The sequence below is a fragment of the Pan paniscus genome, chromosome 5 (assembly GCF_029289425.2).
Source record: "Pan paniscus chromosome 5, NHGRI_mPanPan1-v2.0_pri, whole genome shotgun sequence".
NCBI classification, from domain to species: domain Eukaryota; kingdom Metazoa; phylum Chordata; class Mammalia; order Primates; family Hominidae; genus Pan; species Pan paniscus.
The window spans coordinates 167355177-167369750 of record NC_073254.2 but is presented as its reverse complement, the minus strand read 5'-3'; the positions used below and the strand labels follow the sequence as shown (position 1 = coordinate 167369750).

Genomic DNA, 14574 nt, shown 5'->3' with positions numbered 1-14574 from the left:
ACAAATTGGTGTATGTTTGCTGTAGAAAATTTAGAAACTACAAATCAGTAAAAAAATGAAAATAAAAATAACCCCAAATCCTACTTACCAGTGATAACTCCTGTTAACATTTTGATTTTCAACTTTCCAGTTTATTTTATTCCTATACACATATTTACTAATAAGAACTGAGATTAGTAAGAATATCATTATGTAACCTGTTTTCCTTAATCTAACAACTTGAGGTGCAGTATATACTCAAGCACTTATAGAGCAAAATGAATAAATTAAACTGATTATTTAATGTAATGATGGCTCAGAAATATAATCATAAATGCAGTTTAACTTCTAAATTCCAAAAACTGTAAAAGTCGGCACAAACAAGAGATAGATTTACAAGCAAAATCATGGTTGTTTCTATCTGGATGAGCATAAATGAGTAGTAACAGAAATCAGAATTCTCAGTTATCTCCTGACCTAACAGACTCCACAAACATTTGACAAAATCCAATCTCATTTTCAAAATATGAAGTCTAGTACTATTTTTTAAAATTTGCTCTCAAGTCACCTTTTCCTAACACTTCAAAGTAGAAAAATAATCTCAGGTTTCACACTTCGAGATGAAAAATAACCATGTGTAGAATGTTTGAAAATGCACTTTTCTGTTTTTCTCCTAAATTTATAGCATTCTTTTGCTTGAGGTATTAGGAATGCATTATTGTAACCTTTTTTTAAAAAAATTTTCTTACATAGTAATTATTTTACACAGGATCCCAAAGTTTAAAAAAAAATGGCAAAATTGAATGGCTGTATAAACAAACAACATCCTGAAATCTTGCTCTATGTATTCTTTCATTAAAACATAAGGCCATTTGGGTTGGTTCCAAGTCTTTGCTATTGTGAATAGTGCCGCAATAAACATACATGTGCATGTGTCTTTATAGCAGCATGATTTATAGTCCTTTGGGTATATACCCAGTAATGGGATGGCTGGGTCAAATGGTATTTCTAGTTCTAGATCCCTGAGGAATTGCCACACTGACTTCCACAATGGTTGAACTAGTTTACAGTCCCACCAACAGTGTAAAAGTGTTCCTATTTCTCCACATCCTCTCCAGCACCTGTTGTTTCCTGACTTTTTAATGATTGCCATTCTAACTGGTGTGAGATGATATCTCATTGTGGTTTTGATTTCCATTTCTCTGATGGCCAGTGATGGCGAGCATTTTTTCATGTGTTTTTCAGCTGCATAAATGTCTTCTTTTGAGAAGTGTCTGTTGATGTCCTTTGCCCACTTTTTGATGGGGTTGTTTTTTTCTTGTAAATTTGTTTGAGTTCATTGTAGATTCTGGATATTAGCCCTTTGTCAGATGAGTAGGTTGCTGGAACCAACCCAAATGTCCAACAATGATAGACTGGATTAAGAAAATGTGGCACATATACACCATGGAATACTATGTAGCCATAAAAAATGATGAGTTCATGTCCTTTGTAGGGACATGGATGAAACTGGAAATCATCATTCTCAGTAAACTATCGCAAGAACAAAAAACCAAACACCGCATATTCTCACTCATAGGTGGGAATTGAACAATGAGAACACATGGACACGGGAAGGGGAACATCACACTCTAGGGACTGTTGTGGGGTGGGGGGAGGGGGGAGGGATAGCATTGGGAGATACACCTAATGCTAGATGACGAGTTAGTGGGTGCAGAGCATCAGCATGTCACATGTATACATATGTAACTAACCTGCACATTGTGCACATGTACCCTAAAACTTAAAGTATAATAATTAAAAAAATAAATAAATAAGGCCATCATTGTCACCATTTACTTTACATTTTAGAATTCTTAGATCAATTCAAGAATGAAAAACAAAGGCTTCTATCATAGTAAATCACACCTGTAATGTAACTCTAAGTGCAGCAGCAATACATACCACTTGGAGACACAATTACTGGCTGAAGAAGTCTTTGCTCTCCCCCTGGGGGAAGGTTCAGTGCAATGACAAGCACTGTTCCTAGCGTTGTTCCAACCCATAGACAAGGGGAAGGGGACGAGTCCGTCTTTCGAGTAAATGTTTCACAGAAATGAAGAGCGGAGATCGCTTCTCGGGATTCTTTGTCAATGCTTGTTACACTTGAACTCCGTGATCGGCTAAAGGAGTTATCCTTTACATCTGAAATGGTTAAAAATGTTGTGAGATTGCTCAAGTTATAAAATAAGTTATTTGTGTTTTTTAATATAAATTTGGTCAAATAGTTAATCTGCAAGAAGACAAAACCTACGGCATATTTAATATTCACTTCATTTTAGTTGATCCTTGAACAACATGGGTTTGAACTACACAAGTCCACTTCTACATGGATTTTCCTCCACCTCTGCTACCCCTGAGACAGCAAGACCAACCCTTCCCTTTCTCTTTCTCTTCAGTCTACTCTATGGAAAAACCACCTTTGGGATGATCCACTTCCACTTAAGGAATAGTAAATACGTTTTCTCTTCCTTATGATTTTCTTAATAACATTCTTTTCTCTAGCCTACTTTATTACATGAATACAGTATATAACACATCTAACATACAAAATATGTGTTAATCTACTGTTTATGTTACTGGTAAGGCTTTCAGTCAACAGTAGGCTTTTAGAAGTTAAGTTTTTGGAGATCAAAGATTATATGCAGAGGAGTTGGTGTCCTTAACACCTGCATTGTTTAAACGTCAAGTATAATTGAAAACAAAAACAATTTACTTTTATGCTAATAAATTTTCCCTTTTTCTTAATATACAAACAAACAGCTCCACACTCCTCAGAACCGAACCGGGTGCCTCCCGATGAATATCTGAATGTGCAATCCTTGGGGTCCTGGCTGCTTAGCCCTTGGCACCTTCTTTCTCATGGTACTGTGCCTTCCTTTGGTAATACAATCCATGACTGGTAGAGTGTGACAAGTGTGGGTCTTTTCCATTTTCTACCTTTAAAAAATGCATTTAGAAGTACTCTGATTCTACCTTCTAATTTACTGTATGATGGATCTTTTTTTTTTCAGATTTGCCCAAATAAAAACCTTTAATCAACAAAAGTTTAGCTTTTTTCCCATTTTTCTTCAATGCCATTTTAACTGCAATCCACATTCACTTAAGGCATTTTCACCAAAATGTACAACTGCCATCTGGCTCACACTTGATACCAGGCAAATTCCTTTACCCAGCTCTGTCTGTAATGACAGGCGCATTTAAAAAATTATACTAATAAAATGTCTCTCATCTTCAGCTACCTTCCCTTGTTGCTAATCCCAAGCTTGTCTCAAGCCCTAGCCTTTTCCTTTTTCTCTTGGAACATCATTTCCAAATACTTCTTTGACTTTTTTCCACTTATGTCTCACTATGCAAAACCAAAGCATATAATTTCCCCCAAACCAGTAAATTCTTCGAATGGCACTATTTATATTAATGACACTTCTGTTCTCATAGGGAGAAACACTTAAGATGAGCCACAGTTTGGGTTTCTCCTTTTCATTTGACCTATACATCTGATGGGATGCCAAGCTCTAAGGTATTTTATTGCACATTTTTGTTTCCTTCCTTCCATTGGTAATCTACTTCCATTATCCTAAGTTCGGGTTCTCATCACCATTTACTTAGACAATTCCCAGCTGATCTCCTCACCAGCAGCATCTCACTACTAACACAACACAATTAAATTTTATAAGGCATAGTTATAATTCTGTGGCCTCAATCTAAAAAATCCTTAGTAGCTCCTATTTAATCATGCTTATAATCTTACTCAAGTTTTTAAGACTCTTCACAAAATACCTTTAATCTACCCTCCTGGCCTTATCTCCCAATGCTACCCTATTTCAGTTCATTGTGAGAAATAAATAGAGCCACACAATTTTCTCCAAACATAACCTGCACTTACCTACTTTTAGGCTTTTGCTTGAGGTATTCTGATTGGTGCCTTTCATCAGCCTTTTCTCCTACCTATCAAGATTCTGCTTATTTTCCACTTCAGTTACTGTCATCTTCCTGAAGTTTCTCCTGATTCCTACAACCTATATAGTTTCTCTCCCTCTTGACTACATACCTATAGCCATGTATCTCTCCCATGACACTTAGAGTACATTTGTTCTGTAGTTATTTCTGACTTTTCTCATGCCTCACTCTAAAGTGACTGCAAGTATCTTGAAAGCAAGGACTGTGTCGTTTTGATACCCTTTGGAATTTCGCACAGTGTCTTGCATGTGAAAGGAATTCAATAAACACTTGCTGAAGGCAGATTTATAGTTGAGAATGTCTAAACCAACGCTTCTGCTGTTCCATTAGGATTTATTAAAATTCTCAGTAGCTTCTACTGCTTACATCTAATAACTCCCTAAATCACATGCTTTCAAGGCTATTGTGAAAGAAAGGACTCTTCAAAATGTGAAAACTATAAAACATGTTAAATTCTAAGTTGTACTTTATTAAACAAAAAAAGTATAGCCAAATCTTAATTATACCTTACAAAAAGTTTTTTGCAATCAAATTTAGATTCATAGATTAAAAATATCCCCAATAACTATATGCAACATAACTTTGATTACAGGTAGCCTCTGAAAACAATGTTATTAGTTATGATAATACTATGGATCATTTTTTTAAACTGTACTTTCTAAAAATGTCTTTCTTTTGCTTGAGATTGCATTTCCATAATTTACAAATTATGATACGGTAGAAAAGAACTACTTACTATAAATGAAACAACTTTCCTAATCAACACCTCAATACAGTTTGTAATGATATTAATTACAAATATTTATTAACTCTTTATGGTTTCCAAAGTTATTTTAGCAAAATACATTTTTAAAATTTTACAATGATAAATACACTCGTTACTTGTAAAGCATACATATACAAGGCAAATGAACATTTTCAGTTGTGATGTAGTGATAGTAATAGAAAACAATGATATGAAAAAAGTAGATAATATAGATTTCATTGTAAATTAACCTGTAGAAAAACTCTTACTGATAACTATTAAAATTACAAGAGGTGATTCACAACAACATATATTTTAAATGTTAACTCATAGGTCAAATGAGCAATGTTTGAATTTAATAGACTAATTTAACTATATAAAATGCACAACTTAAAATTGTATTTTTATTACATAATTTATCTATAAAAATTAGATTACCAAAGCAACTTCTAAAGCTAGATCAAAACGGAAGAACTGCCTGAATAAGAGTCAAGTTTGAAACTGATAGAAATAGGTTGCTTATTTTATTATCTGCCTAGACTTTTGAAAAAAAGTCAGAATTTTCAGCAATTCATGAATTACAACTTCCACTTACTCCTTTTAAGTTAAGCATTATGGGTCTCTGTGGGCTTATTTATACAAGTTTGGCAAAGTAAATAAATGGAATAAAAGTTTAATTTTAGTAGCTCTAGTAATAAGAGCAGAAGTGAAAATAACTAACACTAAGCAAGGCCTACCATGTGCCAGGCACTAATACTTTACATTTATCATTTTATTGAATCTACATAACCACCTTGAAAAGTAGTATCATCACAATTTAACAAATAATTAAACAGAGGCTCAGAGAGATTAAGTGACTTGCCCAGAATGACCAAGCTAGTATGTGGTAGAGTCAGAATTTGTGTCTGTCTCCAAGTCTAAAACTTTCTGTTAGGCAACTCCAAACAGCCATATCACCACTATCATACAGCTGGAACGCTATGGTTATTATTGAGAATTAAAGTTCTAGTTTAGATGTCAGAAATGTGCTTGAATATGTGATCTTTTTAGCTGATCTAAACTCAGACAAAATTTGTCATTAATGCCTCCATCCAGCTGTACCTGATACAATCATGCCATAAAATCACCGTTTTCATGCTACTGTCTGCATACTTACAACATGCTACTTGTATGTATCACTTTCTCCTCCCCACAGAGAGCCTTATTCAACAAACTTTTATATTCCCAAATCAAAACATAATGCCAAGATTTGAATCTGTTCAGGTAAAAATCAGGGTAAGAAACTAATTCATATCAAAGTATATAATGGTTCTGATGTTTGCCTCCTATGGCTGACATTTGAAATGTGACAATCATAAGTGTAACAAAATCACCCATGGATTCTGACTTCTGGGTTACAGAATCCAGGATGGTGAAGCTATAGTGCAAGTACAGTGCTGCACAATTTCCCCATAAGCAAAAAATGAATTCTATGCACAGAAGCTTCTGGAGCTGCACAACAGCTCATTGGCCTCAGTGCTTTACCAACATCTGGCAGTTTGAACCCATCAATATAGTTGGAGTTATTCCCCATTGCCTCCCTGACCAATGTAAAGTAATTAGCAGCCAAGAATCTCTACCAAGTAACAGTTCAACAACAAAATAACTTGAGGGACATTACTTAGGCAACACAGGAATGTTACAGGTATACATTAGTCAAAGTTATAATTGGCATAGGGCATACATGGGCATGCTAGCTAAACCATAAAGTGAATAATCTATGAAAGCATGGAGTACATACTTTAATTAAATTACTTACATGATTTGTAAATGTGAGTATGCCTTAAAAAGTAATTGGCTATGGTATTTTTATAATTTTAAAAGTATATTTACATGTGTTTACCCAGATTTTTAAGAAACTAAAATACACGAAGCCACTTTAACTAGTAATATTTAATGCTATTGAAATCCTGGGCCTCTTAGAGTCTGATGAAAACTCTGGATTCTGCTATGGGGAAAAATGCACACTGTATGCCTCAGATATACTTGGTTTCAAATTATACCTGTTTTTTTTTTTTTTTTTGGTGGAGAAAACTATGACCTTCTCAAAATGTCTACTATCCTATATTCTATGATTAACTCTTGTTCCCTTATACTAGGGATATTATAGGGTTCTACTAAGTTGTTTTTCCTATGAATGAAACTTTCTACAAATGACAGTGGAATATATTGTATGCCTACTCACTCATAATCACATGCTTTCTATCAGCAAAACTGAAGTAAGATAATGATTTGGAAATGCTAAAATTAGTAAGTTTAAATGGACCAACACCTAAGTTTGTATGATGCATAACAAACATAGTCAAGAAATCTAGAGAATAAACAGTGGTGAGGGGTGTGGGCTAATGCAAGGGAGAAAACCTAGTTATCTCTAAGATAGAGGTGGGTGAAATCATCCTTACACAATCATACCTATTTAGTTAAAGGCAACAGAAATTTCTTAAATAAAAAATGAGTTTAAAAAGATACCATGTTTTATATGTATTACATGAAATCTTACTTTTATCTTTTTTGAAATGTCATTTGTCCCTATGTGATATCAAGGTGCTGTTTGTGGGTTAGATATAAAGCAAAATGAATGTGTGAATATATTCATCCTGCTTTCATAATAAATGAATTGCACAGAAAGTGCTGTGGAAGAAATATTTCCCAACTTATTATAATCAAAAAGTTAGTAACGATGATTCTTGCTATGATTCACTGTAATACAGAAAAAAGTTAATCTATTTTAAATTTTAAGTATTTCATTAGTATAAAAATATTTTATAGAGTTCAAAATAGGTTTTCACATGGTTAAATGGGATATAACCACTTTTAACAAAAATTAATCTAAAATTGCACAAATTCAATCTTATGCTAAGTTCTGTTCAGACAAAGTATGAGAGGGCAAAAAAATATATTCTTGTGGTTTGCTTGAATTTGTATTATAATTGTCATTTTAATTTAGCATTTAGCATTCTAAAGACTATTCCAAAGAATGTTTAAACCTTAAGCATCTTAGTCATTTTAAACTTGCTTTCCAATGACTATCTTACAGTAATTATAAATCTTCTGATTTCCTTGTCTTCCCATTATAGGGAGTTAAATTATTTTGAATATTTATTTTACTTACCTAAATCAGGCTTTAGGTCAGTAGGTAAGCTTAACTTCCTTGACATCTTTGCTGAAAAATAAAAGACATTTTTAAAATTCTGAAGAATATTTGATTCATACTAATATCAACTGATTTTCAAAATAGAAGTGAATACTTTTATTACTAAATCTAGATGCCGAGATAAATAAAAGATGAGTAATATTAGGAGTGGAAAGTAAATCCTTTCAACTTTTTATTTTCTAATTTTTTGAGACAGGGTCTCACTCAATCGCCCAGGCTGAGTGCAGTGGTGCGATCAAGGCTCACTGCAGCCTCAATCATCTGGGCTCAAGTGATCCTCCCACCTCAGCCTCCCAAGTAGCTGGAACTACAGGCATGTAACCATTGTGCCTGGCTATTTTGGATGTTTGTAGAGATGGAGTCTCACTATGTTACCCAGGCTGGTCTCAAACTCCTGCCTTGGCCTCCCAAAGTGCTGGGATTACATGCGTGAGCCACCATGCCTGGCCAACTTTTTAAAAGTTTTTACTTACTTGATGTAATATCTTTTTGTACTTAAAATTTTTACTTTAAGGAAGCCTTTTAAATTCTAACTTTTAATTATTTCTTAGGCTCACAGGAAAGGGTTAGGCTTTTCTGAGTGAGAAACAGTAACTTCTCAGAAGAAAGGTGTTGCAGATAAAGAGAGTAGAGGCCTAAGACTAAGTTTGGGTATGTGATATAAAATCTTTCCAGCTCATCATCTTCATAGCTACTGGGTTCATTCTTTTTTTTTTAAATTGAGGCAAATTCTCACTCTGTTGCCAGGCTGAAATGCAGTGGTGTGATCTCGGTTCACTGCAGCCTCCGCCTCTCAGGGTCAAGGGATTCTCCTGCCTCAGCCTCCTGAGTAGTTGGGATTACACGTGCAAGCCACCACTGCCAGCTAATTTTTGTATTCTTAGTGGAGATGGGGTTTCACTCCTGACCTCAAGTGATCCACCCGCTTTGGCCTCCCGAAGTGCTGGGATTACAGGAGTGACCCACCGTGCCTGGCTGGGTTCATTACTTTTTAAGTTAATTTCTAGCTTATAGGCCAAACTTATATCTAATCAAATTTAAGTATTTGATTACATTATACAATATCTGACTCAACCACTCCTTGATATAAGTTAACTCTTCTATTTACATTTTAGTGAAAAACAAAATAAGATCATGCATAATCTGAAACTACGGTATTTACATAAGATGCAAACCACAGGCATTTTTCTGTAATCTTGGAAAAAGAATGAATGTATAAACTTACTGGAATCCACTTTCCATCCTCAAAATCAGTTATTGTCTTAATCTAGAAAGTGATTTAAAGTTAGGCGTTGTTCAACTATATCTATTATGTTAGTGGTAGTGCATGCGTAAAAGAAAAGTGCTTCCTATGTGAAATTTTCAAAAAGCATTTGTTAATACAGGAATGAATATATTAGGTTAAATTTTGGACTGTTAGGAGATATTTAAAGCACAGACCCTGCTAGTCCATAAGGGCGCCATGTAAACAAAGAGAAATCCAGTCATAGTACATGACTTCCACATCTAAAAAAATGACAAATCCAGTGTTAGGAAAGAGGCATTAGGCAGACTGGGAAGGAATGGGGGTTGGAAGGGACATCAAATTTTCACTTCTCAGCTTCATTAACTTAATTAGTATCTTTCAGCAAACAAGAATGGGTTAAATTTATAAAAGTCACCCCATTTTCACCAACATAAAAAATTTCAGTTAAAAAAGAAAATGCAATACAAAACTAAAATGGCCAAATAACATCTGCAGTTAGTTGATGTCACATACACGGTTGTTCTTGTGCTTGAAATCCAATACCCTTAAAATTAGAAAATATTGTATCTCTAAAACAGTCCTCCAAAAGGCAACATTACACATTGAAAAATCCAGAGATTTTCATCACATATCATAGGTGCAATATACCTAGACTGATAAGTAGTATCTATACAATGTGCATGATATCAGATGTAGAAAATAAATTTGGCACAGTCTAAAGGTAACTCTTTTAGATAAAAATCATATGATATGGACGCCGCCTCTCTAGACATCACTACTCTGATTTGATCAAGTTATTTTAAATCCTTTGCTTCTCAAACTTGAATGTGCACACCAGTCACATGGAGATCTTGTTAAAATCCACACCCTGATTCTGTCCTCTGGGACTAGGGCTTAAGAGACATTTCCAATGAACTCCCAGGAGCTGCTGATGCTGCTGGTGCGTGGACCACACTTTTGAGTAGCAAGGTCCTTAGACACTAAGCAACTTCATGGTAGTAACCAAGACAAAACTATTAATCCCAGTACGTCTACATAATTAGGCCCACCAAAAACATTTTGTGAACAAGCCTCAATAAACATGGAAGAATAAGTATAGTGGTTAGGACTGGGTTTGGAATCAGCTGAAACCTAGGTTCAAACCCACTTTAACTAACTACTACATGTGTAACCTTAGTAATCACTTTGCCTCTCTAAACTTCAAGTTTCATCATTTGTAATATGAGGATAGATAGTTGTGAGGATTATGTAAGATGACATAAGCAAAGAACTGAGCATAATACCTGGCACATAGTATGATTTAATAAATGTTATTATTTATTGTTAATAATAAGGTGAGATATAAACTTGTCATAAAATGTAAAACACTATACAGATGAGCTACTACTATACTTGCAAATAACCTAATGTTCCTTCATTCTAATTCTATGGCAAAATTCTAAGTAACTAAAACAAAACCATAAAAAAAATTTAGGACAAAAGTATAGAATGCAATGCACCACTATAATAAGCTCAACCTTTTAAGTTCATTTCAAAAACTAAATATATATGGCTAAACAAAGAAGAGTAATAACTTCAGTGATTTATAAAAGTAACAAATTCATCTCTGAATACATTAAACGTTAAATACATATTTTAATCAATTAGGAATGTTTATTTAACATATTTATGCTTTCATTCACCATCTATACATACATTGCTGCCAAAAAATATACCAGCAGAAAATTTCCTTCTGAATTTTCTAGGTGCATGCTTTTGATCTTCCTTAGGATTTCTACTAAAAAAATTTTATATAAGCTCAAGTATTCTTAAAAATTTAAGTTAACCTCTCCCATAGAATAAAAGTTTTTTTCTAGTACTATTTTAAATTTATTATGTAAAAAATACTAAATATAACTAACCAGCTTTCCAAATAATTCTCAGTTAGTCTAGTTTCAACATTTTTATTGAGAGGTTAAAATCACACACAAAATAACTGGAAAGATTGTTGAATAGAGTAATTTTACTATAAATGTCATATAAATTTTAATATAGTCAATTTATTATTTTCTCCCGAAACAGTTTGCAAGTGGATATCCGCAACCTGGACACCAACTTTGACAGATACTTCAGCCATATTGCTATTATATTTGGATAAAATTTTAAGCAATCTCCTTGAATGCAGAACTTGAAATGACATTAGAAGATTAACTTTTGTTACTTGTGTTAATTCTAGCTATCAAGTAATATTTAAAAATACAGAGTTAAGGCCTTCCATGAGTACAGAAAAACCTGTTACATGTGGAGGTGTGAATATTCATTTATTAAATATCTACTGGGCATATGCCTGTAATGTGCCAGAGGGCAGGGATATACTTCTGGCCTCCCAGGAGCTCACATTAGATGAAACAACTCCAAAGTGTAGTATGTACTACTCACAAAGGTAGGCACAAGGTGTCAACTGGAGTACATGGGATTTATACCCTATCTCAGTCTGGAACACTTATCTAAGACCATGGGATGTGGAGACAAAACCAGCGAGAGACTTTGTACATTTTCACGAAACAAGATGTTCCCCAAACATTTCTTTTTTGGTTAACAGTATATTTTCTTTTGATGTAAAACTTACATACAAATGCAGAAATTTTAAAGGTATATTCACTGAGTTTTGACAATATATACACCTCTGTAACTCAAACTGTTAGAACAAGCAAGATAACGAACATTACCATTCACCCCAAAAAGGACATGCATGCTTCTTCCTAATCAATCCCTGTCCCATTTCCGGGAATAACCACGGCTCTAATGCTTTTTAAGCACAGATCAGTTTTGCCTGTTCTACAACAATATACTGATGAAATCACAGTATCAACTCTTGTATAAGGTGTCTTAAACTCAGGATGTTTTTTAGCTTCTTCCTGAAAATATTTTAAAGCTTGTATTTTTTTTTCAATGCACAGAATGAATGTAAATATGTATCCTCTTAATTAACAGATTCAGAGGGCCATATCAGATTATATTCTCTTACTGTATCTTATGTTATACATGCTTTTTTATCTTTGAGTTATTTTGCATTATGTGTTTTCATAGCAAATTTGGACAATAAAGAATAAAGAAACAGAAAAAAGGTCACTATTAATGCCCATAGTCAGAAGCAACATTTTTGCATATTTCCTACCACTTTTAAAAGTCCACTTTTCTTTACATAGTTGAGATCAACTATATAAAGAAATCTGTATCCTGCCGCTTTTCACTATTAAAACAAGCATTTCTTAATGTCATTAACTGTCAGTATATTTTAATGGTTGCATAGTTATATGAACACTTATGAATCAGTTAGGCATTTTCCAATTTTTCAGTATACACAGGAATAAAAATGTTGTACATAAATCTTTGCATATATTTTGGATTTCCTTAGGATAGAGTTTTATAGGAGGAAATTAATGCCAGTACTACTCCCCCAACTCCAAGGAGCTCTGAAGTGTGCCTTTAGTATTTTTTCAAAGGTATATTAAGTATAATACTACAAAAACTGTTTAGATGAAAACAAAGAAAAACATATGTAACTTTGGTAAAATGTCAAAGTTTTGCTCACAACTATATCCCCTCAAAACTTAAGAAGTTGGTCCATTTTGTTACTGTGTTGAGTGCAGCTGAGAAATCTGAAATGTTAACTAGTTATCGCTTATCTACCTCTGAATCTTGTCTATTTTGCATGCATGCCTTTCACAGGGTGGGGGCAGGGAGTATTAGGAAGGAGGTGAGGGAGAGGGAGGAAGGGAGGGAAAGGATTTAAATCCTAGGATGTCTGTAATGGGTTTCTTTCCCTTGCATGAAGAGGCATCTATCTAAATGCTTGTAAGTGGCAGGCAGAAGAACTGTGCAGTATCTACCAAGGCTTTGTCTTGAGTGGCAATGTTGACTTGGGTTGTGATCACGTATCCTTACCTAATTCCTGCTGAAACTGAATGTCCATGTTTTTCTTTGATTTCATAGGTACTTTAGTGTAAAGCTGGGAAAACTTCAGAGAGCAATTGTTAACCAGATATAATGTCATTACTAACATTTAAACTAAAATTTTAAACTGTTTTTGTAAAAATAACTCATTCTTATTATAAAGAATTCAAATAATACAGAAAAGTACACATTAAAAACAATCACCCAACATCCTGCTAACCAGAAATAATCATTAAATTAATTGAACATCCGATATCGTCCTTTGTATACAGATAGCCACTAATAAATATTTGCAGACACTTGTGATACTATATGCTTAAATACAATAAACATTTGCTTTTCCTTACATCTAACTAAAGTGAAGCTAAAGGACTACTGTATTTCAAACTTTTTTTTATTACAAGATGTATCTTTTCTTAAAAGCTCCAAGGATAGGAAAATACATTGTGTAAAACATTCAGAGGTTGAAATATTTCTCTAACTATTAGACAGTAAATATTGGCTCTCAGCTATGAAAGATCAGGAAAGTAGCCCTCTTTTCCTTTTATGATCAAACATTCCTTCTTCTTGATTTGTATTAGTTATATTACTTTCACATTTATAAGTTTTAAAACTGGTATATTATAATCACAATTTGCACAAAGGTTTAGTGTAGCTTTTAAGTTTAAATGGATTTAAAGATCAACATCAATCTTCCTACCATGGCTTTCCATCTCTTGGGTTATTTTGCTGTAGTACTTAATTGTGGAACTTTCATCATGAGGTAGTTTTTAAAAACGACTGCTGTATTCCTTGGCTTCTTTCATGGTTAGAAATGTCTGCCTATTGTCTTCATACTTGAAAACTGTTCACCTTCATCCTTGAAAACTCTTTACCTCTATTATTTATGTATTATTTCACTGATATCTACTTTGTGCTATTTTATTCCTTCTATTAACTTGGTATTTAATTTGCCCTTCTTTTTCTAACTTAAGACAAAGACTTGAGATCATTGGTTTAAAACAGTTCCAATGCAAGCATTTAAAATATACAGTTCTCAGGACCTAGTTTGAATGTCCAGAGACTTCTAGGACTTCTTGGAGCAGTTCCTCCTCTCTAGCAAATACTCCAGTCCTGCCAGCAACCCAGAATTCCACTCTCTGCCTCCTTAGGTTCTGATACTGCAGCTCCACTTGTGCTGCAACGGGAACGTGCTCTGTCGCAGAAAGCTGAGCAGAAAGGTGGCAGAAACATGGGGCTCACCTCATGTATCTCCATTTTCTCAAGGATGACAGTCCTGGAAAGCCTGCTGTTCAATGCCTGGAAATACTAAGCTTGTATCTTTTGACCAATTTTTATAGTTGTTTTTAGTGGGTTGCTAAGTCCCAAACCTAAGGCCTAAAGTTGAACTTCTGGCTAAAAGTTTGTATTTTTTTTTTTGAGGAGACTCACCCTGTCACCCACACTGGAGTGAAGTGGTGCAATCTTGGCTCACTG

The 14574-nt window shown here is 34.1% G+C and overlaps 1 protein-coding gene across 4 annotated transcripts in view; it reads right to left on the bottom strand.

Annotated features, from left to right (window-relative positions):
* Positions 1–14574, bottom strand: part of STXBP5 (syntaxin binding protein 5) — a 185933-nt gene that overhangs the window by 29225 nt on the left and 142134 nt on the right. For all 4 annotated transcript variants that reach the window (XR_004672215.3, XM_034963050.3, XM_034963051.3 and 1 more), the window contains 2 exons: positions 7875–7925; positions 1924–2163 (listed from right to left, as the gene is read on the bottom strand). Coding sequence is in view for 3 of the 4 variants with exons in the window: in XM_034963050.3 (XP_034818941.1) it covers positions 1924–2163; positions 7875–7925 (291 nt within the window). In the remaining variant the exon portion in view is untranslated. The remainder of the gene's footprint in view (positions 1–1923; positions 2164–7874; positions 7926–14574) is intronic.